Source organism: Tachypleus tridentatus, chromosome 1, assembly GCF_004210375.1.
Source record: "Tachypleus tridentatus isolate NWPU-2018 chromosome 1, ASM421037v1, whole genome shotgun sequence".
Lineage (NCBI taxonomy): Eukaryota > Metazoa > Arthropoda > Merostomata > Xiphosura > Limulidae > Tachypleus > Tachypleus tridentatus.
The window spans coordinates 182,363,396-182,387,357 of record NC_134825.1 but is presented as its reverse complement, the minus strand read 5'-3'; the positions used below and the strand labels follow the sequence as shown (position 1 = coordinate 182,387,357).

Sequence of the window (23,962 nt, the reverse complement as noted above, 5' to 3'; positions counted from 1 at the left end):
TTGATTATTTCTAGTCATATCTAAGTTCTATTACTGTTTTGTTTGTTTGATTATTTCTAGTCATATCTAAGTTCTATTACTGGTTTGTTTGTTTGATTATTTCTAGTCATATCTAAGTTCTATTACTGGTTTGTTTGTTTGCTTATTTCTAGTCATATCTAAGTTCTATTACTGTTTTGTTTGTTTGATTATTTCTAGTCATATCTAAGTTCTAGTACTGGTTTGTTTGTTTGCTTATTTCTCGTCATATCTAAGTTCTATTACTGGTTTGTTTGATTATTTCTAGTCATATCTAACTTTTATTATTGGTTTGTTTGTTTGTTTGATTATTTCTAGTCATAACTAAGTTTTATTACTGTTTTGTTTGTTCGATTATTTCTAGTCATATCTAACTTTTATTATTGGTTTGTTTGTTTGATTATTTCTCGTCATATCTAAGTTCTATTACTGGTTTGTTTGATTATTTCTAATCATATCTAAGTTTTATTACTGTTTTGTTTGTTTGATTATTTCTAGTCATATCTAAGTTCTATTACTGGTTTGTTTGTTTGCTTATTTCTAGTCATATCTAAGTTCTATTACTGGTTTGTTTGATTATTTCTAGTCATATCTAAGTTTTATTATTGGTTTGTTTGTTTGATTATTTCTCGTCATATCTAAGTTCTATTACTGGTTTGTTTGATTATTTCTAGTCATAACTAAGTTTTATTACTGTTTTGTTTGTTCGATTATTTCTAGTCATATCTAACTTTTATTATTGGTTTGTTTGTTTGTTTGATTATTTCTCATCATATCTAAGTTCTATTACTGGTTTGTTTGTTTGCTTATTTCTAGTCATATCTAAGTTCTATTACTGGTTTGTTTGTTTGCTTATTTCTAGTCATATCTAAGTTCTATTACTGTTTTGTTTGTTTGATTAATTCTAGTGATATACTGGTCAGCTAGATACTGGGTTGCTAGGTTAGAAACCAGACTAATTAACTAGGAACTAAGTTGCTAGGCTGGAAATTAGACTGGTCAGCTAGGGACTAAGTTACCAGGCTAGAAGTTTGACTGATCAGCTAGGGACTACGCTGCTAAGCTGGAAATTAGACTGGTCAGCTAGGTACTAAGTTACTAGGCTAGAAGTTTGACTGATCAGCTAGGGACTAGGTTACTAGGCTAGAAGTTTGACTGGTCAGCTAGGGACTAAGTTACTAGGCTAGAAGTTTGACTGGTCAGCTAGGGACTAAGTTACTAGGCTAGAAGTTTGACTGATCAGCTAGGGACTACGTTGCTAGGCTGGAAATTAGACTGGTCAGCTAGGGACTAAGTTACTAGGCTAGAAGTTTGACTGGTCAGCTAGGGACTAAGTTACTAGGCTAGAAGTTTGACTGGTCAGCTAGGGACTAAATTACTAGGCTAGAAGTTTGACTGGTCAGCTAGGGACTAAGTTTCTAGGTTAGAAACTAGACTGATCAGCTAGGGACTAGGTTACTGGGTTAGAAACTAGACTGATTATCTCGGGTATATTTTTATTTTCGCGCAAAACGACTCGAAAACTATCTGTTCTAGCTGTCCCTAATTTAACATTGTAAAACTAGAGGGAAGGCAGCTAGTCATCACCGCTCACCGCTAACTCTTGGGCTACTTTTTTACTAACAAACAATGGGATTGATCGTAACATTATAACGCCCTAACGGCTGAGAAGGCGAGTATGTTTGGTGTGAAGGGGATTCGAACCCGCGACCTTCAGATTACGAGTCGAGTGCCTTAAGCACCTGGCCATGCCGGACAGGTCAACTTGGGACTAGGCTGCCCAATTAGCAACTTACCTGCCTTAGTAGTAACAAGGTCAGTCAGTTAGAGACTGGATTGCTAGGTTCTGGACTAAACTGGTCGGCTCGGTGCATAGAAACAACATATTAGTTTCTATATCTGAAGGAACAAAACGTATTGGTTTATATGGTCGAAGGAACAAAACGTTCAAGTTTATATGCGTATAGGATAAAACGTATTGGTTTGTATGTGTGTATTAACAAACTGTATTGGTTTATAATGAAGTATAATACCATTTGTTTCTTTATGTTTATGAACAAAACATATTAAATGAAGCAACGATTGTTGTTGTTTTACGATAATAGGACTCGGTAGATGTTACACCAATGAAAAGGCAGCACGTGCCACGTGTCCCGATGACAAAGCTATGTTTGAGAAACGGTTTAAAGAAATAATTTTATACAGTAAGTATACCTAGGTATAAACAAACTTTGATGTATTAATACAGTCTTAGGTTAATTCCAGTAAGTTAGGCTTACTGTTATACCAGTATGTTATTATATATTCGCTTGGCAAGGAAATAATGTAATCCATATATTAATTAATGTTACTTGTTACAAGTGTTTGGAACCATTCTGTTTTAATGTATGAAGCTTAGAAACTATACAATCAGTTAAAACGATGTGGGAGTTACCTGATGTCAATAATAAACGTGGTGTGCATGTTTTCTTGACTCTCAAGAAAATCATGATATTTAACGCTTGTGAAACATGTTTTAAGAATCACTCATCTTGATGGTTTATTCTCTAATAATATCTAGACTTTTCATCTACCAGTCGAGAAACGGAAAATAAATCCAGGAAACTGGAGGCTTTTTTGGGTTTTCTTTCCAACTTCCCAAGTGATTTTAACTTTGTTTAGTTAAAACGTTTCAGAAAGATTCGAGTGGATTTCTGAACAAATTTCTCTCTGCATCTTTATTTGTGGAGGCTAATTTTTGTAAGGTTTTTCTTTTTTGTTTTTACGCCCTGGGCTGTACCAACACTCAGATGTTCATGGAAGCGAGGATGGTAAACAAAGATTAAAACAATCCTGTGGTAAACTGGTATTTTTTGTAGTTCTGAAAATATATTGATGTCAACAGGAGTTAATAAGTGTAATACAGTGACTGGCAACGTTTCGCATGACATGAAACTCCTGACAATAAATTTGAGTGTAATACAGTGACTAACAACGTTTCGCATGACATGAAACTCCTGACAATAAATTTGAGTGTAATACAGTGACTGGCAACGTTTCGGATAACTTGAAACCCCTGAAAACAGAATGAGTTTGAATACCATATTCGAAAAGTTTGAACTCCATATTTCACAACTTTGAACTGTATATTTCACAAGTTTGAACTCCATATTCTTATGGAATAACTCCATATTCCACAAGTTTGAGCTCCATGTTTCACAAGTTCCCTAACTCCATATTTCACAAGTTCCCTAACTCCATATCTCTCAAGTTCCCTAACTCCATATCTCACAAGTTGAGATCCATGTACCACAAGTTCTTTAACTCCATATGTCACAAGTTCCCTAACTCCATATGTCACAAGTTCCCTAACTCCATATCTCACAAGTTGAGATCCATGTACCACAAGTTCTTTAACTCCATATGTCACAAGTTCCCTAACTCCATATCTCACAAGTTGAGATCCATGTACCACAAGTTCCTTAACTCTATATTTCCATTGCTCTATTGAACTTCAAGTCGGAAAATAAAACAAAAATAGTCACAGATTAGCAGACGACAAAACATATCCGGTTCTGGTGTATTTTGTAAAACATATCCGATTCTGGTATATTTTGTAAAACATATCCGGTTCTGGTGTATTTTGTAAAACATATCCGGTTCTGGTGTATTTTGTAAAACATATCCGGTTCTGGTGTATTTTGTTTGTTTGTGTTTCTTTCCCTAAATGTCATGAATTACCCATGAAAGTAGGCTGCACACGGATTTAACTTTCTCATTTCAACACATAATCTGTAACCTATTATAAACCCCAATAAATATTCTACACACAAACATCATTAACTAATAATGTCTGGATCTTATAGAACACAACCACACAAACAATATTCCACTAGTTTGTATTTAAATCACTGGCACTTGTCCTTTATGTGATTCTCATGAAAATCATTGTTGGTAGCTAAACATTCCATTGTTCTCATTGTTTCCTGGTTCCCAGGAGTTTACCAGACGTGGAGTCTGTGATGAAAATATTCATTTGTGGTTCACTTCGTTATTTAGAATTAATCTTATTCTGACTGAACTGTTTTTACGTCATTATTTACTATTGTCATGTTATAATTCACTACAGCTTAAACTGATATTAGTTTGTTTTAAATGAAATTAATGTTTCACGTGCCACGCTCAACTTGTGTTTCTGATGAAGGTAACGGATATTAATACACACGTAATTTATCTCACGAGAAATATTTTGCAACTTGTTATTACTCATGACTCAGCATCACTAGATATGGGTGTTAAGACCCCTCTGTAAACAAAGAAACAATACACTTGGTAGAAGAAGCAACACGTAGTGCCAGAGCACGACTCTTTTCAAAGCAAGTGTATTTATTTGTCTGTTTCTTTCAAGGGCTATCTGTTTAAAGCCGTCTCTGATAACATAGAGGGAAGACAATTAGTCAACAAGCCAACGCTTGTGTTACTTTTGTCTGAACGACTGGTTGGATTATTTGTTATTAAAGCTGACCAATGACACCAGAGTGCAGATAACATTTCTGCGGTAAGTGGTCATAAAGACCGATCAATGGATCACGTCCAAAACTTCCTTTAGTGACACATTTATATATTTTATTTCATTATGTTTGTTTGTTTTTGTTTATTTTTGAATTTCGCTCAAAGGTACACGAGGGTTATATGCGCTACTTCATTACGCACCTGTGGTAAACGTATATTATGCGCTACTTCATTACGCACCTGTGGTAAACGTTAGTCAACTTTACAGTTCCACCTGTGGTAAACGTTAGTCAACTTTACAGTTCCACCTGTGGTAAACGTTAGTCAACTCTACAGTTCCACCTGTGGTAAACGTTAGTCAACTCTACAGTTCCACCTGTGGTAAACGTTAGTCAACTTTACAGTTCCACCTGTGGTAAACGTTAGTCAACTTTACAGTTCCACCTGTGGTAAACGTTAGTCAACTTTACAGTTCCACCTGTGGTAAACGTTAGTCAACTTTACAGTTCCACCTGTGGTAAACGTTAGTCAACTTTACAGTTCCACCTGTGGTAAACGTTAGTCAACTTTACAGTTCCACCTGTGGTAAACGTTAGTCAACTTTACAGTTCCACCTGTGGTAAACGTTAGTCAACTCTACAGTTCCACCTGTGGTAAACGTTAGTCAACTTTACAGTTCCCCTTTGTTGAAATAATGTCTATCGCACCAGGCAATTTGGACTCTCTTGAGGTCACTCAAGGAAACTGTAATCAATAACACTACACCACTACCTCAGCGACAACAAGTGGTAGAAACACTCCACTTAACAAGCAATCATGGAGTTATGGACAACTGTCTACAAATCAAACTGGGAAATAAAATAGACATTCACAAGAATTCTGAAATTAAATTATTTAACAAATATTTAATATTTATCGCATCTTTCAAGTACACTACTTGTAGAGATTACACTAAGATAATCCTCAACTCTAACTAATAACTGTTTTGTTCGCGAGATCAAATCCCGCCGCCGAGCATGCAGTATGAACATTCTGTTGAGTCCCACTTCTCGTTGGTAAAAAAAGCTCGCGGAAGGGGGTGTTGTTGGCCCCCGACAATCTCAAGATTAGTATAGTTTAACCTAGTAATTCTTAACCAAACTACTAGCTGGCTAAGTTGATTCAGCCAGTGCTGGGGCGACATTACAATAGTTTCTCGTTCTGTGTAGCGCCTAGTTTTGTACAGAATGTCCTCAAGCGTTACCGTTGGAACAATAATTTGTGTGTGTGTGGTTTTTTTAACTGGTGAGTGTAATTAAAACAAGAATACTGATGTCGTATCATGGTTTCCGAAAGTAGATTGTTAGGTGTCAATCAATGCATACCGATATTACCATGGTCCGTAGGTAGTGGCAAGTGACATACTTTCAACAAACACAGACTCTTCGCATTCCTCCAGGGTGTGCACGTGGTTAACACAGGTAAATCACTGCACGTGAATGTCAACATGCCATAAGAGACTAGTTAAATACTACAGTGTTACCTAGTGTTATAAAATATCCTGTTTGTGGACTTTGTATGAAAATTCGTTTTGTGGAAATTAAAGATTCTGTTCACATTCATCAAATTATTCTACTTCTGATCAGTTCAAATTAAACCCAAACATTCTGTGCAGTCTAAACACGTTTACTGTATTTCTGGAATTCGTTATCACATAACAAACCCTACAATTCTCTCTCCTATCACCGACTTACCTATTAAACGTCAAAAGAGAGTTTTTGTTAACTGTACCAATCAAACATAGCAATGTAATGTTTTAGGGAACATTTTGTCACGAGCAGCAGAAAACAAAATATCTGGTGAAACTTTTGTTGTGTGTATCAGAGAACGACAATATTGGGGAAAAGTTTTGTTGTGTGTATCAGAGAACGACAATATTGGGGAAAGTTTTGTTGTGTGTATCAGGGAACGACAATATTTGGGAAAAGTTTTGTTGTGTGTATCAGAGAACGACAATATTGGGGAAAAGTTTTGTTGTGTGTATCAGAGAACAACAATATTGGGGAAAAGTTTTGTTGTGTGTATCAGAAAACGACAATATTAGGGAAAAGTTTTGTTGTGTGTATCAGAGAACGACAATATTGGGGAAAAGTTTTGTTGTGTGTATCAGAGAACGACAATATTGGGGAAAACCCTTGTTTTATCTTCAGATTCATACTTTGACATGGCTTACCAGTAGGCCACACACGGCTCTTAAGGACAGCGTTAGACGATTTCAAGTTTAGACATTAATTTATAAGTATTTCTCACGATTATATATTAGTTTATAATTATATCTTTCTGTTACATATTAACTTATAATTTTCTCTCACTATTTCGTATGGCGCTAATGTTAGTTTCATTTAATTTCGTTTGTAGTTTGTTTGTTTTTTTAGAATTTTCGTAATTATATTTAAACTTATGACGATTAGATTGTCTCTTGACATAGTATGTAGATTTTGAACAAAACGGGAGACTTTCAAGTTATTTGAATCGCGTGTGATATTAATGGGATTACGCCCGAAATTTCGTCAACACTGAGCATTAAACTAATGTTTCGATAAGGTTAAGTTTTAATTTTCTGTCATATAATATTCCCTATTCATTTTCATGCCGGATTGATATAGTTTTAGTACTGATATGAAATGTTAGGCTTAGTTGTTTGTTTTAGAGCAAAGCGACATTGGACTATCTGTTATGTCTACTGCGAGGAATCGAACTTCAGTTTTTAGCGTTGTGAGTCCGTAAACTTATCGTTTGTCCATCGAAAGACACTCATAATGTTTTTATGAGTTCTCTAAGTTCAGATGTTTTATCAGTTCTATTAACCTGTTATCGTTTCGTTTATGTACTTGTGAAAGAATTGTTTTAATAGAGTTGTAACAGTGACATAACCTATCAATAAACATAATATTATTTATCTTTGAATTGGGTATTTGTCCTCATTGATACAATTGGATCTAGTTTTTACTATGTACGGTATTGAGTAATGAAACAGCAAATTATCCCTGAAGAAGGGTATTTGATTGACTACAATCTATTTTATGACAAATGTTATAAGTCTATTTGAATGTGTATTTTAATACTTTTAGAGAAACAAGATCTTAAGACTGTGTCCACGATTCAGAATATTTTTTGTCCCATCAACGGTAGGTATCACTTCACCTACACAGCGAAGAATGGAAAGTTTCAATGTCCTCATCTTTTCTCAGAGATTAGCAACTGTCCCCATGGTAACAGTCTGGGCATCCGATTTCGACAGTGCAACTTCCCAGACATGAGTATGATTTTTATATTATAAAGAATTAGTAGTAGTAAGCCTAAATGTAAGAAATAGTAGTAGCAACTGTCCCCATGGTAACAGTCTGGGCATCCGATTTCGACAGTGCAACTTCCCAGACATGAATATGATTTTTATATTATAAAGAATTAGTAATAGTAAGCCTAAATGTAAGAAATAGTAGTAGTAAGCCTAAATGTAAGAAATAGTAGTAGTAAGCCTAAATGTAAGAATTAGTAGGAGTAAACCTAAATGTAAAAAATAGTAGTAGTAAACTTAAATGTAAGAATTAGTAGTAGTAAACCTAAATGTAAGAATTATTAGTAGTAAACTTAAATGTAAGAATTAGTAGTTGTAAGCCTAAATATAAGAATTAATAGTAGTAAGCCTAAATGTAAGAAATAGTAGTAGTAAGCCTAAATGTAAGAAATAGTAGTAGTAAGCCTAAATGTAAGAATTAGTAGTAGTAAACCTAAATGTAAGAATTATTAGTAGTAAGCCTAAATATAAGAATTAGTAGTAGTAAGCTTAAATGTAAGAATTAGTAGTAGTAAACTTAAATGTAAGAATTATTAGTAGTAAACCTAAATGTAAGAATTATTAGTAGTAAGCCTAAATGTAAGAATTAGTAGTAGTAAGCTTAGATGTAAGAATTAGTAGTAGTAAACTTAAATGTAAGAATTAGTAGTAGTAAGCCTAAATGTAAAAATTAGTAGTAGTGAGCCTAAATGTAAAAATTAGTACTAGTAAGCCTAAATGTATTTATTGGTTGAATAATATAAAATAATTATTACTGAGTTTGTTTGCCTGTTACTGCTTACAAAGTTACACATTGGGTTATCTGTGCTGTAGCCACTACGAGTATCGAAGCCTAGTTTTTAACGATATACGTCAATAGACTTACCGCTGTACCACTAAGGGCGCTACTTTTAAGAACAAATTGTAAACACTAAGTTTAGTTAAGCTAAGGATTGATAATAGTTACTGAAATATAACAATGATAACACGTATCAATAGGTTATTACCTTTAAACATAACAATCATAACACGTATCACTAAGTTATTACCTTTAAACATAACAATCATAACACGTATCAATAGGTTATTACCTTTAAACATGACAATCATAACACGTATCAACAGGTTATTCCCTTTAAACATAACAATAATAACACGTATCAATAGGTTATTACCTTTAAACATAACAATCATAACACGTATCAATAGGTTATTACCTTTAAACATAACAATTATAACACGTATCAATAGGTTATTACCTTTACACATAACAATGATAACATATATAACAATAGGTTATCACCTTTAAACATAACAATGATAACATGTAGCAATAGGTTGTTACCTTTAAACGTAACAATGATAACATGTAACAATAGGTTATCAACTTTAAACGTAACTATGATAACATGTAGCAATAGGTTGTTACTTTTAAACATAACAATGATAACATGTAGGAATAGGTTATTACCTTTAAACGTAACATTGATAACATGTAACAATAGGTTATCAACTTTAAACGTAACTATGATAACATGTAGGAATAGGTTATCAACTTCAAACGTAACAATGATAACATGCAACAATAGGTTATCAACTTTAAACGTAACAATGATAACATGCAACAATAGGTTATCAACTTTAAACGCAACAATGATAACATGTAACAATAGGTTATTACCTTTAAATGTAACAATGAAAGGATGTCACAATAGGTTATTTCCTTTAAATGTAACAATGATAACATGTAGCAATAGGTTATTACCTTTAAATGTAACAATGAAAGGATGTCACAATAGGTTATTTCCTTTAAATGTAACAATGATAACATGTAACAATAGGTTGTGAACTTTAAACGTAACAATGATAACATGTAACAATAGGTTATTATTTTTAAATGTAACAATGAAAGAATGTTACAATAGGTTATTACCTTTAAATGTAACAATGAAAGGATGTCACAATAGGTTATCAACTTTAAACGTAACAATGATAATATGTAACAATAGGTTATTACCTTTAAATGTAACAATGAAAGGATGTCACAATAGGTTATTAACTTTAAACGTAACAATGATAACATGTAGCAATAGGTTATTACCTTTAAATGTAACAATGAAAGGATGTCACAATAGGTTATTACCTTTAAATGTAACAATGATAACATGTAACAATAGGTTATCAACTTTAAACGTAACAATGATAATATGTAACAATAGGTTATTACCTTTAAATGTAACAATGAGAGGATGTCACAATATGTTATTACTTTTAAATGTAACAATGATAACATGTAACAATAGGTTATCAACTTTAAACGTAACAATGATAACATGTAACAATAGGTTATTACCTTTAAATGTAACAATGAAAGGATGTCACAATAGGTTATCAACTTTAAACGTAACAATGATAACATGTAACAATAGGTTATGAACTTTAAACGTAACAATGATAACATGTAACAATAGGTTATTATTTTTAAATGTAACAATGAAAGGATCTTACAATAGGTTATTACCTTTAAATGTAACAATGAAAGGATGTCACAATAGGTTATCAACTTTAAACGTAACAATTATAACATGTAACAATAGGTTATTACCTTTAAATGTAACAATGAAAGGATGTCACAATAGGTTATCAACTTTAAACGTAACAATGATAACATGTAACAATAGGTTGTGAACTTTAAACGTAACAATGATAACATGTAACAATAGGTTATCACCTTTAAATGTAACAATGATAACATGTAACAATAGGTTATCAACTTTAAACGTAACAATGATAACATGTAGCAATAGTTATTGCCTTTAAATGTAACAATGAAAGGATGTCACAATAGGTTATCAACTTTAAACGTAACAATGATAACATGTAGCAATAGGTTATTACTTTTAAACGTAACAATGAAAGGATATCACAATAGGTAATTTGTTTTAAAAATTTGGATACTTGAAGAGTAAGATTAAAGTTGTTCCTAAAGTGGTGGCCCAGCATGGCCAGGTGTGTTAAGGCGTTCGACTCCTAATCTGAGGGTCTCGGGTTCGAATCCCTGTCGCTCCAAACATGCTCGCCCTGTCAACTATGGGGGCGTTAGAACGTGAGGTCAATCCCAGTTTTCGTTGGTAAAAAGAGTAGCCCATGAGGTGGTGGTGGGTGGATATGACTAGCTGCCCTCCCTCTAGTCTTACACAGCTAGCACAGATAACCCTCGTGTAACTTTACTGGAAATTCAAAAACAAACAATCCTAAAGTAAAACTGAGGAAAATGACTTCCATAAACGTTTCTATTCAAAACACAAGTTTAACAGACTTTACTTTTGAAACTCGTGAGTTCCCTAACTTTGTAATAACAATACAATTGTTATCTTGGAACTTGTTGTGAGTTCGATATTTTCGTTGACAATAACAAATGATATTTTTCGAATTTATTGGGAGCTCCATAAGTCTGTGCTAACCATACAAATTTTACTATCCGAATTATTTTACGTTTGTATTAATAATAAAAATGTTATTATCGAAAGTTATCAGTTTGAGACCTTTCTACTTGTCATAATTAACTATAACAATGGAAGGCATAAAGTAAGATGATGCGTTTATATATTATAGGTTCTTATGTACCTGAGTTAGGACTAAATACTATTGGAAAGTATAAAATAAGATGATACGTCTATATATTATAGGTTATTGTGTACCTGAACTAGGACTAGCTTCTGAGCTAGAACTAACTTCTAATTTAAAGCATTGTTATTAATGTAACAACATTTTGTTGTTGTTTTTTTTTCTTTTAGACGTCCAGTTTTTGTGTTTAGGGGACTGGGAAGGGCCTAACGAAGATCGCCATCTTGCTCTGATGGATCTACGGCCAGAACCAGAGGGGAGACCCAAGTACCGTTGTGGGGTAAGCCACATACGTCTTTAGGCTAGACTGCAGTGGTTCTTAACCTGGGGATCGTGACCCCTGGGGGTCACGGATGGTTTGAGAATTATTGGGGAAATCACGGAGCAGTTTGTAGTTTTCGTGACAAGTGTCTGTAACTACCCACCAATGAGAAACACGCTGAAGTGCAGCAGTTGAACTGCGTCCAATGAGAAACACGCTGAAGTGCAGCAGTTGAACTGCGTCCAATGAGAAACACGCTGAAGTGCAGCAGTTGAACTGCGTCGAGATGCTTGTTGCGCAACCACCTGTCTAATTTTGAGTAAAAATTTTCATATATTACAACGTTTTGAATTGCCTAAATTTTTAACTATATAATATTAATACATCAAACTTAAAATTTAAATATCAAAGTTTCCATCGTATTTAGTATATTTTCTCTCTATATATTATATCAACCCTCACACTGAGTGAATAAGTGGGTTTTGTATGATGTTCAGTAATTCAATGGATTTTGTATTTGTTTAGCACTTGTAGCATTTCTAAAGGTCATTTATTTGTAACATTTTCAATAAATTAGGATCTTTATATAGTTTTGTTTTATTTTACCTTTATGCAAAGTGCACCATTACAAAAATTATTATTGGGGTCATGGTAATACCCTGGAGAGTCTCAAGGGGTAAGACGATGAAAAGGGTTAAGAACCACTGGACTAGAGCGTTGAATTTAAACGTTTCTGTAGATCGTTATTCTAAATTCATATTGCGATATAACATACTGACTCAACTGAAGCAACACTTTCCATTAGTAATGTATAAAGTATTAGACAACCTCAGAATGTGGTATTTCGTTTTCGGCAGCGTCACACACCGCTGATTACGTAGTGTCTGGTTAGGTGTGTAAGCGTCAGCAGTTTCCAGAATGTACGTTTGGGTGAGTTCTAGGTATTTCTCCTTATCGGTGACAAGAAACAACTTTATTTAATATATAGAACATTCAAATGCTATATGAAAGTATGTTTATTAATAACAGATGTAATAATACTGCTCTAACAAGTCTATCATTTATCACATGATTACAACATTACTAAGTGTGCATATGCAAGAACAGTTTGTTAAGTGATACATAACTTTGAAATGTTGGTTTACCTTAACAACATGCTAATATCCGCACTAATAAGTCATCGTATTTTGAAAATCTTAAAACAATAGCTTAATTTATTAGCAGGACTCTCACTGGGGGACATTTAAAAATAATGAACTATCTAATTCGTTTTGTTTCTTAATGTTAATCAAACTTTATTGGACATTTTTATTACTCAAAAATGAAATATTCCCCACACTGTCCTTAGAGCTGCAAAAAGTGATTTAAAGTGGCATGTTTACTGAAATCCATTAGTGTATCATTAACTTAATAGTCAAGAACAAGAAACATGGAATTCTCCAAATGACACACAGAGGTATTCAGGAACTATTTAGAACCACCTTGGTAGATTTTGTGTAGCAAGCCATGAATAACATTATGCCTGTAGCTGTTTTCGTAGTATTCCTGTCTACTCATCCCACTGCTGACTACAATGATGCTTCAACCTTCTAACCGAATCACAGATGAAATAATTCATACGTCAACTGAAAGTTAAACATAAAACACTGATAGCAGAACCATAAAAGGTTGAGAGATGTTTAATTAATGATGCTGAGAATGTTTATTGATATATACTGTGTTTATTTCCAGCAGGTAGACCTTAGTACTAGATAGCATAAAGACTTGAGGATGTTGTGTTTCACTTTAAAAACATATCAGTTAACAAAAGAAATCCTGTCTTAAAGTTGTCTCTAAAACATAGGCTCAAAACCACCTTTTTTAATATTGAACAAATTGAAGTGTTAATACACCCTCTGTTCTCTGTGTGTGTGAGAGAAGAGGCACAATAACCAACACAGTCTCAGATTTCACGTTTATAACGGCGCTTAAACTTTTCACCTGATTGTTCACTGCAGTAAATAAAGATATACCAGCAAGTTATTCAGTCAGTTAAATAGAATATAATTATCTTCAGGTAAAGACCAGAGTTAAATTATAACTTCCACTTATTTCACGAACAGTTGTACAAGAAAGACGAGGAAACAGGGGTGGTCTTTATCTCTTTATCTGCTGACTCTACCTGTTCTACCAGACTTCGCAGTTCGTCAGAAGGTTACGAGTCTCTGCTGCTTTCTCCAAGTAAGTCAGAAATCTTTAACATGTTAACAAATATTTCATTTTTCAAATGTATATTATTTGATGTTTTGTGACATGGGACAGGGGATTATCGTATAGATAATAATTAAACCGATCGTTGGTTGTTGTAACACAGGTGGTCCGTATCGTGCTCAGAACTGGGCTGTATACCGCCTGATAAAACATGTTACAGTTTGAAAATTACATAGTGAAACATAATGAGTATCGTTCTCAACTGTACTATATACACCAATACAGTTTTCTCAAACCTAGGTCCTTAAACGAGGATTTTAAATCCTACTTAAATGTTCGTATACGAAGACCAGAAACACAGAGGATTGACTGTGTGGTATTAAAATAGTTTTGGAGTCTCAGCACTTTGTTATAGTTCATGTCCAGTTACGCTCTATCAAAATCGTGGTAATAACCACATTACATAAACTTACGTCATAAGGATATCATGTCTGAAGTATGCAACTCCTTTTTGTATGTTTTCCATAATCCATCTAGTGTACGACAATGGCAGTTGTAGAATATCATTACTGACATCCGTCGGTTATGTATCCGGAGACTTGAGCAGAGTCTCTCCGTGAGAACTACCACGAACACGTTTTAATTTGCAAAATGTTTGACCCGTGTGACAAGAATCATGCCTTATCTGTTTGGTCTTGTTTCCATACAAAAATCATACTTAGTTATGTTGTATGCTGTTTTACTCTCTAAAACAATCAGTATTTTGGGAGACATCGCAGTACCTCAAAATGGTCTAACAATATCAAATTGTGGTTTTGATACACGCCTATCGACGACAAATTCATATCGCCTGTAATTTCCACGTGCCTTACCGAGGTGCTTGTTCAAAATTATTTTAATATAGTATTCTCTTTCTCAGACCTGTATATGTGAAAACACACTATTTTTAGGTCTTGGAACATAACATGCATGCAATTTAAATTTAATTCACTGTGAAAACACTTAGGATCTTAATTATATAAAGGCTTATAAGCATATCGCTGATGAAATATATAGACTTCGTAAAGACGTTTCAGCGACAACATACAGAAAACTTTAGGGGTAGTTCGGTTGGATAGTTTTAATAACAGGAATATTAAATTATTTTGATGAGACAGTTAAATAACACTAATTGAAAATGGTACAGGTAATTTGTCGACAGAAAAGTTTTAGTGAGAATACGTATTTGAAGTAATGGGTAGTTTTAACTACCCATATGACTGTATTAAACATGCCTTCATGTGTTTCTGATGAAGGCCACTGTGTTAAACATGCCTTCATGTGTCCCTGATGAAGGCCACTTTAATGACTGTATTAAACATGCCTTCGTGTGTGCTTGATGAAGCCCACTTTAATGTTTATCTCTCTTCTTTCTCAGTTCCTGAGTCTAAAGCTCTATTAGTTCGGCCTCACTGCAAGTTTCCTGACTGGAGTCAAGGACAGTGGGAACATATCCTTGTAGACGGTAGAAGGTTTACTTTTAGAGATTTTGTCAATTTTCAGACAATCACCGCGACCTGCATACAGAAGGAAAACAAAACACCCAACGACCGGTTCTTCGTGTCCACTGTCTCTCAGTGGTGAGTAACGAAACTGTTACGTATCCTACCAAGTTTCAGATAAGCTTATGCGATGGAAGATCAAATGCTACGGTGATAATATATTACTAACAAGTTTCATCTTCTTACATACTATAACATCGTAACACACCAAATGTTACATGTTATGTGTTTTCTATATATTATAACATCCTCTCACACTAAATGTTACATGTTGTGTGTTTTCTACATATTATAACACCGTAACAAACCAAATGTTACATGTTGTGTTTTCTGTTAAAGCGGAGAATCTTTCTACAACTGTGTTTGGCTCGAAAGGCGAAGTCACAATATCCTGGAGATCATGTTTGGATCAACTCCCAGTTCCCACTTCTCGGATAATCTTTGCAGGAATCAACAGTTTGAGTCCAAGGAATGGGTTACACAAGGAAGTAAGGATCTAAAACATAAATATCTGTAAATTTGTGAACTTTCCTGTAACACATCAGTCAGACCGTTAACTTACGAACGGAAATAAATTTGATAGATTAAATAAACAAAACAGATGTAAGCATTAGTTATAGCGGTTACTGTTTATTACTTATCAGCGACCAGGTGTGGTCTAATGGTTTAACGTTCTCAGGATGTATATAGGAAGGTTCATGGTACACAACCCACTGCCGGAAAAAGATTTTGTTTTTAGGAGTTGTTTTTAGGATTGTTATAAAAGTAACAATCAAACCTCACTAGTCGGTATCTCAAAGGTTGGCGGGGGGTACTGTTGATTAACTATTTAGTTTATCAATTGAAACTCAGGGACGGCTTTGTTTACACAAATAGTCAAAAATATTCGTTTACGAACAAGTAATTATTTTTAAAATTTCAATTATTATTACTTCTGTTTTCAACATATTTTTATTAGTACCAGAAAGATCGCAAAGTTCATATTAATGTTTTATGACAACAGGTGTGGTGAATAATAGAACTAAATTCGGTGTATTTGCCCATCATTTTTAGGGCGACTATCAAAGTTATTATGAATGAAATATTCCTCTAAGTTTTACATCTGGATTTTTTTTCTTTTTTTCTCCAGAATCCCTACAACAATTCCACCTGTTAATCTTCCAGACACAGATAATTTGTCTCGGGAAACCAAAGCTATCTTCTGTGTTCACTGCGTGGAATCTAACCCTTAATTTCAGGGTTGTAAATCCGTAGAGTTATAAAAGCTTTGTACTAAAGCAAAACAGCTGTCGTAAAACACATTAGATTCATACACCATAAACCCTAATATAAATAGACACAGAAGTTAAATTTGCTTATTATATATTTTTCGACGAACATTAAAAGACGTCACTGCCTATACTTATTGTATAGTATTGTTGAGAAATTTAATGTTTTATTGGTTAATAAATGTGTTTGTTATCTGTGTTTAACTTTGAACTAATAGACTAGAGAAGAGGCAGTTAGTCAACAGTAAACTCTGACCTCTCTTGAACTTCTCCAGTGGTTTTTATCTATTTTTCGTCGATGACCCACATCAGGTGGGCAAAATACCCCGCGGACCGCCCGCCTACTAGTTCTATCGCAACTCTCTTGTTCTCTCGTAGCATTGTGTTAGTTGCTTGCATGTTGGTGAACCAGTATGTGAAATACATTTTGAAAACCACTGCTCTAATCAAATAGTGGGACTTTACTGTTACTCTTATCAAGCGTTCATAGTGATTTTACTGCACTGAGATACAATCCACCAGGCGTGGCCTGGTCCACAGAACTCCTAAATTCCAGGGTTTTTTCTCAGCGTATAGATAGTCGAACATCAGCCTATACGTTTGTGTTTGTTTAAAGGACGTCCCTATGTTTGGACTGTCACTTTCCTATTAATTATAAATATTGTGTTTTTAATCCATAAACCATAGTGTAGATACAAACCGCAGGTCACGCTTGTATTTGTTTTTGTTTTTCTTCTTAAAGGTTCTATTGGTTGCCGACAGGTGTCCCTCTATAACAAATTATTTCTATCTTCATACTTGCTGTTAGTCTTGTGTCAAATCTGTTCTTACCGTCTACAGAAATTGCCGTGAAAGAGGCCACCTCTTGTCCCATCACCGGAGACTTCACGGGCGTGGTTCCCGACACCACGGGATTGTGTGCCAAGATAGCTTCGGACTGTAACAACCCAGACGTCATGTTCTACTCTGTCATTAACTGCTCCAACAAATCGCATGTTTATGAAGGTTAGATTCGATATCTTACTGGTCGGCTATGTCTCCAAACAAAACTCAAAATTAATAAACTATACTTTTTAAATAAATAACAAATATTGGGTTCAAAATTCTAACCCTAACTGTGATATATAAATAAAACTGATGAGAAATTACACTTCAGTAACTTAATCTAGTTAACACCATAACTGTTGGTGTTTATGTAAGTTGATACTATACATAGCATCTCAATTACTACTGTGTACCTTGTATATCATTCAGCTTAAAGAATCTAGGTATTGTTGGAAACGCCTCGTCGGCACCGAATACAGAAGATATCAATGGTTGCATTTTGTTCTGCATTCATCTTTGTTTTCACACAGAATTTTCTTTTCATAAGTAAATAAATTATATTACATGTGGTTTAAATATAAGATTTATTGTGTTTTTCTAGTTATATTTACAGCTGCCATTGATTTCCTAATTTTCATCACAGCAACTTAGATAACATGAATATTCATCAGTCACTTTAAATCTCTTACTTCAACCTTGAGATGAGTATCACCTGTCTGGAACTTTTATATTTTCTGAGAGCTGTACTATCGCCACTGAGTGTCTGTAATCACACCGACACTCTTAGGTCGTCTGTAGACCTGTCAATTATTGTAATCACATGACACTCTTAATTCATCTGTAGGCCTATCAATTATTGTATTCACACCGACACTCTTAGTTCATCTGTAGGCCTGTCAATTATTGTAATCACACCGACACTTTTAATTCATCTGTAGGCCTATCAATTATTGTAATCACACCGACACTCTTAGTTCGTCTGTGGGCCTATCAATTATTGTAATCACACCGACACTCTTAGTTCGTCTGTGGGCCTATCAATTATTGTAATCACACCGACACTCTTAGTTCATCTGTAGGCCTGTCAATTATTGTAATCACACCGACACTTTTAATTCATCTGTAGGCCTATCAATTATTGTAATCACACCGACACTCTTAGTTCGTCTGTGGGCCTATCAATTATTGTAATCACACCGACACTCTTAGTTCGTCTGTGGGCCTATCAATTATTGTAATCACACCGACACTCTTAGTTCGTCTGTGGGCCTATCAATTATTGTAATCACACCGACACTCTTAGTTCGTCTGTGGGCCTATCAATTATTGTAATCACACCGACACTCTTAGTTCGTCTGTGGGCCTATCAATTATTGTAATCACACCGACACTCTTAGTTCGTCTGTGGGCCTATCAATTATTGTAATCACACCGACACTCTTAGTTCGTCTGTAGGCCTATCAGTTATTGGATGCAACAGTAATTAGGACAGAAAAGGAGAAATTAAAGGTTCTCGTTTCTATTTTAATTACTATAAAAAATTGAAACGAGATATTTTGAACAGAGTTTGAAAAGAAAAAGCCTCATTACTTTAGTGACTGAAATTTTCATTTCACATTTTTGTTTTGAGAGTGGATACGGCACAAGTAATACAAGCGATATCATTTCTTACTTGTAGATATTGTTACACGTAATCTTGATGTCAGGTTTGCTTTGACGGAATTTATCCTTGAAAAACTGTTGTAAATGAGAAGAAAACATACTGATAAAATGAAGGTTATTACGCACTGTTTTATTGTTTTACATATAAAAGTTTTATTAGATGAAATAATGCACTGAAAAGTAAAACTTTCTCAATATAAAATATACCAAACTTTGGCTCGTTGGATTCTGGAATTTAAAAAATACAATAAGCCAATGTATTGACCGATATGCTGAGATCCAGTTAAACTCGTTACTGTCGGCGAGGCCTTTTTTAATGACGGTTAATATTTATTATAAAACAGTAATAGAGAGGACGTGAACGAAATACCGATGTGCCTTACACAGAGCCGGGGTATTGTTTGGTAGATAATAACTGTGGAAACTAATCACTTGCACGCAACGAGTCGTTTTTACCCAGAAAGAAAGTTACCAACGGAAGTATCTTTAACCTACGAGTTGACGATTCGAATCTCTGCGCAAGAATTGCTAATGTAATACACGCGTGGATAACAGATGTGAAACTATAACATACGTTGGTGAATTGTCTCGGTCGTGACTCTAATCAACGTGCTCCGAACAGAACGTTTCATCTTCTAATTTTAAGGTTTATTACGGCGCATGTCTGTGTGTGTGTGTGTTTTCTTACAGCAAAGTCACATCGGGCTATCTGCTGATCCCACCGAGGGGAATCGAACCCTGATTTTAGCGTTGTAAACCGTAGATTTATCGCTGTATCAGAAGGGAGCTACGACACATGCACGCATGCCATATTTCAAATTAACTTCCAGGAAGTGTGTTATTTATTATGAATATTACAATAAAGACGTCTTTGTGCGTTATGTTCTTTAAATAGTTTTGAAACGTAATTTGTTTGTTGTAATTGTTTTGTTTTACAATTTCCTGGTATCACAATAATTTAATTTTTTTGTGTTTATTAAATTATGCTACTGTTAATCGATAAGAGAGTAATACCTTGTTTAGGTTTTCATAATTTTCATTCATTTACCAGAACGCGTGTATCGATGCATTGGAAACTGGGAAGAAAGTGGCGCCCTCTTTACCTACACACAACGTGAAGACATTCGAGGACGCCAGTGTTTCGTAAGTAAAATAGAAACCACACAAAGTAGTCTTCACATTTATAGCTCGAAAATTATCAAAATACTTAGATTTGTTTTCGTATTTTCTGCTATTTGAAGTTATATAAAAATGGAATACTATTTTAACAAATTCAAAACCATTGCAAAAAAAAACAAATAAACTCACAAACAAGTTTGAGAGTTCACAGTTTTTAAATTACGTTTATGCGTGACTCAGTATCGTACTATGGAAGAAAAACAACAAACTAATGAAAACGTGTACTATTCTTATAATTTGTTTAAAAGAGACACGAAAAATATTAACCTTTCTACACCCTAACAGAATAAATTTCCAGAATTTTGGTTGTGTGCTCTTGGCAAAAAAAAAAAAAAAATGACCGAGGTTTTGTTATTTTATAATATTAATTTAACTGTGTCTGACAGAAAAAGAATTATGTGCCCCTTTCTCATGTGTCCTAGATTTGTGTTTAGAATAAATGCAGCTCAAACTGGTGTAGTAAGCGGGTGTGGTGTGCCTCCAATCTGTTAAGTAAGAGTGCATCAAAATCAACATAACGTAATGTGTAGGGACAACAAAAGACCTATTAGTCCATTTAAGTTGTCCCATTCTATAAGACAAACTAAAACTATTAAATAAAAACAATTTAAGAGTTAACCCTTATTCATATATCTATCAAGTTTTCTTTTAAACTCACTCAATCTTACTGCCTCCACAACATCAGAAGATAACCCATTCCATAGGCCAACCACCTTATTTCAAAAGTAAAACTTAGTTGAAGACGGCTTCTAGTTTGCCAAATCTGTACTTCTGTCCCCTCGTTCAATAATTTTCGGTGTTGAGTATAAGAAGTGTTGATGCATCAACATTATTAATTTTTTTTGTAATCTTAACACTTCAATCAGATCACCCCCAACTCTTCTTTTTTCAAGAGAAAACAATTTTAAGGATCTTAATATAACAACCCTTCTATCACAGATAGAATATCAGTAACCATTCTATAAACCATTTCAAACAATTCGATGTCTCTCCGAATGAAAAATACCCTCAGGAAAATGTATTAAATTTCAACCAGAATCAGAGATTTCCTTCACTTCGTTCAGTATAATCAACACCACCAGCGTCTACGGACTCACACCACGAGAAACCGGGTTTCGATACCCCTGGTGGGCAGAGCACAGACAGCCCATTGTGTAGCTTTTGCTTAATTGCAATAAAACAAAGTATAATCAACCTTTGGACACCTAATTTAGTTCGACTTCTACACCTATCACATACACATGATTGACGTTTTTAGTAAACAGTTTAGTTTTCTTCAATTTACTGTATAATAACATTTAAATAAACTTTTATGTTTTCGATCACAAATATTCAAGCTTTTCAATGCAAGGAATTTTGAACGAACTCACATGTTAAGCCTATTCTCACGTGAATTACAGGTTGGGAAAGTAGTGAGGAACGGAAACGAGGCCTACATCAAGGAAGCTGGTGAAACTTGTTCCCGGGATAAAGATACCTTCACTGTGGGCATGAAGATTGTTAAACAAGGTGAATGTTGCACTAACTGTTTAATGAAGATTGTTAAACACGGTGAATGTTACACTAACTGTTTAATGTTTAACACCTAATTTAGTTCGACTTCTACACCTATCACATACACATGATTGACGTTTTTACGGTGAATGTTACACTAACTGTTTAATGAAGATTATTAAACACGGTGAATGTTACACTAACTGTTTAATGAAGATTGTTAAACAAGGTGAATGTTGCACTAACTGTTTAATGAAGATTGTTAAACACGGTGAATGTTACACTAACTGTTTAATGAAGATTATTAAACAAGGTGAATGTTACACTAACTGTTTAATGAAGATTATTAAACAAGGTGAACGTTACACTAATTGTTTAATGAAGATTATTAAACACGGTGAATGTTACACTAACTGTTTAATGAAGATTATTAAACACGGTGAATGTTACACTAATTGTTTAATGAAGATTATTAAACACGGTGACTGTTACACTAACTTTTAATGAAGATTATTAAACACGGTGAATGTTACACTAGTTGTTTAATGAAGATTATTAAACACGGTGACTGTTACACTAACTTTTAATGAAGATTATTAAACACGGTGAATGTTACACTAACTGTTTAATGAAGATTATTAAACAAGGTGAACGTTACACTAATTGTTTAATGAAGATTATTAAACATGGTGAATGTTACACTAACTGTTTAATGAAGATTATTAAACACGGTGAATGTTACACTAATTGTTTAATGAAGATTATTAAACACGGTGACTGTTACACTAACTTTTAATGAAGATTATTAAACACGGTGAATGTTACACTAACTGTTTAATGAAGATTATTAAACACGGTGAATGTTACACTAACTGTTTAATGAAGATTATTAAACAAGGTGAATGTTACACTAACTGTTTTATGAAGATTATTAAACAAGGTTAACGTTACACTAACTGTTTAATGAAGATTATTAAACAAGGTGAACGTTACACTAATTGTTTAATGAAGATTATTAAACACGGTGAATGTTACACTAACTGTTTAATGAAGATTATTAAAAAGGGTGAATGTTACACTAACTGTTTAATGAAGATTGTTAAACACGGTGAATGTTACACTAACTTTTAATGAAGATTATTAAACAAGGTGAATGTTACACTAACTGTTTAATGAAGATTATTAAACACGGTGAATGTTACACTAACTGTTTAATGAAGATTATTAAACACGGTGAATGTTACACTAACTGTTTAATGAAGATTGTTAAACAAGGTGAATGTTACACTAACTGTTTAATGAAGATTATTAAACACGGTGAATGTTGCACTAACTTTTAATGAAGATTATTAAACACGGTGAATGTTACACTAACTTTTAATGAAGATTATTAAACAAGGTGAATGTTACACTAACTGTTTAATGAAGATTATTAAACACGGTGAACGTTACACTAATTGTTTAATGAAGATTATTAAACACGGTGAATGTTACACTAACTGTTTAATGAAGATTATTAAACACGGTGAATGTTACACTAATTGTTTAATGAAGATTATTAAACACGGTGACTGTTACACTAACTTTTAATGAAGATTATTAAACACGGTGAATGTTACACTAACTGTTTAATGAAGATTATTAAACACGGTGAATGTTACACTGACTGTTTAATGAAGATTATTAAACAAGGTGAATGTTACACTAACTGTTTAATGAAGATTATTAAACAAGGTGAACGTTACACTAACTGTTTAATGAAGATTATTAAACAAGGTGAACGTTACACTAATTGTTTAATGAAGATTATTAAACACGGTGAACGTTACACTAATTGTTTAATGAAGATTATTAAACACGGTGAATGTTACACTAACTGTTTAATGAAGATTATTAAACACGGTGAATGTTACACTAATTGTTTAATGAAGATTATTAAACACGGTGACTGTTACACTAACTTTTAATGAAGATTATTAAACACGGTGAATGTTACACTAACTGTTTAATGAAGATTATTAAACACGGTGAATGTTACACTAACTGTTTAATGAAGATTATTAAACAAGGTGAATGTTACACTAACTGT

General features: G+C 33.8%; 1 protein-coding gene across 1 annotated transcript in view; it reads left to right on the top strand.

Annotated features, from left to right (window-relative positions):
• The window catches only part of LOC143233826 (uncharacterized), a 44,237-nt gene that overhangs the window by 3,960 nt on the left and 16,315 nt on the right, over positions 1-23,962 (top strand). The window contains exons 4-12 of the mRNA XM_076470553.1: positions 2,124-2,222; positions 7,620-7,808; positions 11,623-11,732; positions 13,817-13,934; positions 15,322-15,523; positions 15,785-15,933; positions 17,554-17,718; positions 20,252-20,343; positions 21,780-21,888. Coding sequence (XP_076326668.1) covers positions 2,124-2,222; positions 7,620-7,808; positions 11,623-11,732; positions 13,817-13,934; positions 15,322-15,523; positions 15,785-15,933; positions 17,554-17,718; positions 20,252-20,343; positions 21,780-21,888 — 1,233 coding nt within the window. The remainder of the gene's footprint in view (positions 1-2,123; positions 2,223-7,619; positions 7,809-11,622; positions 11,733-13,816; positions 13,935-15,321; positions 15,524-15,784; positions 15,934-17,553; positions 17,719-20,251; positions 20,344-21,779; positions 21,889-23,962) is intronic.